Below are 4,565 nucleotides of genomic sequence, written 5' to 3' on the forward strand. Positions count from 1 at the left end.
GTTTCTCTTAGTTCTGGCTCTGTATTCTTTTTGTCACGGTAGAGAAAGCCAACTGATTTTTGTATGTTGATCTTGTATCCTGCTACTTTGCTGATATTTTCTATGTTAAGTAGAGACGTAGTTTAGTCCAAAGTACTGCGTATATCCTGATAGTTCCAGAGTAGAAGCCAAGCGTCAGATTTATTCTTTCCTTGAAAGAATTATTTGAAGCTCAGTTGCAGTTTAAAATTTTACTTTAACAAAACATACTTGTGTTGTGGGAGTGATTGATATTTTTATTTTGTTTTTAGCTTATGTCTAATTCTCCTACAATTTAAAAAAATAATTACAGTAAGGTGAAAAATATGTAAGTAATAGATAGTGACTTCATTTTCTGCTTTCAATCAGTGGTATAATGTAATAGAATGATTTTCTATAAGATAATACTACAGAAAGTTTTTTTATTCTGAGATAGAAGCAGGGGTGGCATCCACTTCCTAAATAACATACCTCTGGAAACTCTTTGAACTTTGATAAATGTTGATAATTGTAGGGGACATTTCAGACCTTTTGTTCATATAGTCGCTGTGAGTTTTGCTCGACTTGAAGGCCATCAACAACATCTGAGATAATCTCTTAAACTTGAACCTTTTTAAGTCCAAAGTCATTTTAGAACCGCAGCTGTATAATGCAGGGTTGCTAACAAAAAAGTTGGTGGTTTGGAACTATAAGCCACATTTATTGGGAAAATGATGAGGCCTTTTGCAAGGTTGTAATTGACTCGATTCTTTGAACAGCTTTCATCTGCTTAAAATTGAATTGGGGTTTTGCATGATCTTAAGATTTGTTCTGCTTCATTGGGTATAAGCTCTGGTCGTATCTGTTAGAGCATTGGTTTCTGTTTTTGTAATACTCCTCTAGAAAATTTTACAAGATTAATATTTCATGTACTTCTGTTTTTCCCCATTCTAATACCATGTCCACATTTAAATGGCGTCTACCAGCTTTTTAGAAAATACTCTAAATAACAGATTATGCTTATATTCATGAAAACATCAGCATATGAATAACACTGACAAGGAGCAATATTCTATAATAAACTGAATACCAAGCTGAATTCTGAAATCATACTGGTATTTGAAAAACATGTTGATTAAATATTTTAAATATTGCTGCCTAAGCATTTTGCTTTTAAATCACAAATTCATGTGCCTCTTGTACATTTATATTATTTGTAGACATTGCCAGGATATTAATGTTTTAGAATGAAATGCAAATTCTTTTATAAGGATTTTATTCTTATTACTTCTCTTGTTTCTTTTCTTCCGAAGTCACTTCTGGAAAAATTCTTGATCCCCAATGCTTCACAAGCAGAGAGCAAAGTCTTCTACTTGAAAATGAAAGGCGATTACTATCGTTATTTGGCAGAGGTTGCTGCTGGTGATGACAAGAAAGGTATGGTTTTATAAAGGGTATGCCTTTCCTAATAGGTTATTATCAATGAATTCTAAAATACTAATGTTCTAAGAGGCCAATTATGTGTATTCATGCCCTTTTAAGAAATACAGGTGACACCACCACCACTATAACAGCAAATTAAAAATATCACAATTCTGAATAATTTATAAAATTTTTTCAGCTTGACATTTCCCAATAATTAGTATGATATTCCAGAATTGTTTCTCTTAAAAGTGTGCTGTTAAGTTGGGGATGCTGCCAGTTTACTATTTTGACAGAAACATTGACTACACGTTTTAGCTTAGGAATTACGTGCAAACTTTTATCAATACCTTTTGGTGTGTTGTTTTCTCTAGGGATTGTGGATCAGTCACAACAAGCATACCAAGAAGCTTTTGAAATCAGCAAAAAGGAAATGCAACCAACACATCCTATCAGATTGGGTCTGGCCCTTAACTTCTCTGTGTTCTATTATGAGATTCTTAACTCCCCGGAGAAAGCTTGCTCTCTTGCAAAGACAGTATGTATTTTACCTGTTTTATATAGTTTAATAATTACTATTATTTGAGCCCAGGACATAATATACATAATCTCTTTAATGTGTGTTTTATTGTAGGCTTTTGATGAAGCCATTGCTGAACTTGATACATTAAGCGAAGAGTCATACAAAGACAGCACGCTAATAATGCAGCTACTGAGAGACAACTTGACAGTAAGAACATAATAGCATCTTTAAATGTTTTTATTTATCAGTGTGTAATGTACAACTATGAAGAAAATGAGCTCTTCAAGGTAATGGTACTATAAAGATGATAGTAATTGATTCACAGTAATGTTAACAGGAGTGACCAGTTCCTTGGGAAGAAAATGACTCTTGGTAAAGTAAATTGGTTGTTGTCATTCCGTGCAGTCAGAATGGATTCAAGAGTCTCCAGTGTTTTTCAGAGATAGTAAATAGTGTGGGTGGAGCTCATCTTCCTCCCATAGTAAAGTGTTAGATGAGGGGAAGCATACAAACATACAGGGTGTTAGTAACTTCCAGATACTCTTACAGAATCCAAATGAAGATCTGTTTTGCCTAGTTTTGTGCTTGAAAAAGAATTATTACAGAATGTCCTTCCTAGTAAACTCTAGATTTTATAAAAGGACCATAATGCCATTGTCATATCAACAAATTATAAGTCACTCTATAGTGTTATCTTTTCCTGGGTCTCTTCTAGATGGTTTATTTGAATTAGGATCCAAAAGAGGTCCAACATTGCAATTGATTGATTAGTGTTCCTTAGAGTTGGTCCCGTGGTTTCTCATCATTCTTTTTCTAGGTTAAATACTGAAGAAAGGTTTAAAGAGAACTAAAAAGTGTCTGCTCTGTGTCAGTGTAGGAATCTAGGAGTTGGAGACTCAGTTCTCTAGGAGATTAAGTTGTTAGGTACTGTCTTTTGTCAAGCTTGCCATTTATATGGGAAACTCAAGAATCTTTGAAGTTTGGAACTGGAACAAAAGACAATAGAGAGTATTGTCTTGTCTTACAGCATGTGCAGGAGCACTAAGGCTCAGGGAGATCATTTGGATAGAAGTGTAAGCTTGGGAGATGTCTCTTTCCAGGCCAGATATATATATATTTGGTTAATAAAGAAAACTAATGTATGGGAGACAGAAAAAAAACTAGATGGGGTTTTCCCCCTCTTCAGTTTCTATATATAGGCAGTATAAATAAATATAAGGTTATTTTGAAACAGTTCTTTTAAAATTATTGTTGTTTGTTGTTTAATGCCGTCGATTATTACATAGTGGTAATGTTTTTTGGAATTCTTCGTTGAAATTACAATTTTGAACTTAAAGGAATTTTTTTGTGTCTTTTTGATAATACTGTACCACTACAGGAAAAAAAAACCCAGTTTTAAACTCTTAGGTTTCATTTGGACCATATTTTTTTGTGTTTAGTAATCATAACGTGCTTAAAGCTTGTTTTTCTAACTGAAATGTCAGGCTAAAGTTACACTTTTATTCAAAGTTAATGCTGACTCTTAAATTTCACGGTGTATAAGATTCTCTCTTGGAGTGAGAGCCTTTGTTTCTTCTGCTGGAAAGAAGAGTCAGGTTTAGCTCTTAGCTCTTAAGTCATTGCTTCAAATTAGATGATTCTAGTTTAGTTGCATTCATTTAATGCCTGATGTCTTCTATTCTGATAGGAGTTTGTATTTTGTCTTTCGTAACACTTCTCTTTATGGTTTCTTCAGTTTTCCTTTCTATAAATAACCGAGAATTTCTTGTGTCTAAGTTAACTTTTATAAAATTATTAGAAAATAAATGCATTGAAATATTTTGTATTTGAGTTACCACTGTTAGTGCTTGTATCTCTTTGAGAAAGTCTTCAATTAAAACCTTGTACATTCCGGTGCTTTGCGGCACATGTATGGAAAATATTTCTATTTTCAAATGAAAATATTTTCTTCTTTTAACAGTTGTGGACATCAGATACCCAAGGAGATGAAGCTGAAGCAGGAGAAGGAGGGGAAAATTAACCAGCCTTCCAACTTTTGTCTGCCTCATTCTAAAATTTACACAGTAGACCATTTGTCATCCATGCTGTCCCACAAATAGTTTTTTGTTTACGATTTATGACAGGTTTATGTTACTTCTATTTGAATTTCTATATCTCCCATGTGGTTTTTATGTTTAATATTAGGGGAGTAGAGCCAGTTAACATTTAGCGAGTTACCTGTTTTCATCCTGAGATGGCCAATATGGGGATGTGGAATTTTTATACAAGTTATAAATGTTTGGCGTAGTACTTTTGGTACATTGTGGCTTCACACGGGCCAGTGTTAAAACTGCTTCCATGTCTAAGCAAAGAAACTGCCTACATATTGGTTTGTCCTGGTGGGGGATAAAAGGGATCATTGGTTTCAGTCACAGGGGTAGTTACTGTGGGTACTTTAGGGTTTGGAGCACTTACAAAGCTGTAGGAGAAGTAGATACACCATGGATAATACATGTTGAACCATATGTGTATCTATGGAATAAACAATCTTAGTGTGCACACGTTTGGCTGCAGCTGCAGAAGTGTTCCTTTAGACAAAATTGTGACCCAATTTACTCTGGAGAAGGGCAGAAACGGTTCACAT

At 34.2% G+C, this 4,565-nt stretch overlaps 1 protein-coding gene across 2 annotated transcripts in view; it reads left to right on the forward strand.

Annotated features, from left to right (window-relative positions):
• Positions 1-4,398, forward strand: part of YWHAZ (tyrosine 3-monooxygenase/tryptophan 5-monooxygenase activation protein, zeta) — a 28,050-nt gene extending 23,652 nt beyond the window's left edge. The window contains exons 3-6 of one of the 2 annotated variants that reach the window (XM_006897165.1): positions 1,311-1,434; positions 1,794-1,957; positions 2,054-2,149; positions 3,903-4,398. In XM_006897165.1, coding sequence (XP_006897227.1) covers positions 1,311-1,434; positions 1,794-1,957; positions 2,054-2,149; positions 3,903-3,962 — 444 coding nt within the window. In that variant the 3' untranslated portion in view covers positions 3,963-4,398. The remainder of the gene's footprint in view (positions 1-1,310; positions 1,435-1,793; positions 1,958-2,053; positions 2,150-3,902) is intronic. The other variant, XM_006897164.1, reaches the window with a different exon arrangement.
• Positions 4,399-4,565: the final 167 nt, after the last annotated feature.

This window comes from Elephantulus edwardii, unplaced genomic scaffold (assembly GCF_000299155.1).
Source record: "Elephantulus edwardii isolate Elephantulus edwardi_28Jun2011 unplaced genomic scaffold, EleEdw1.0 scaffold00202, whole genome shotgun sequence".
Taxonomy (NCBI): Eukaryota; Metazoa; Chordata; class Mammalia; order Macroscelidea; family Macroscelididae; genus Elephantulus; species Elephantulus edwardii.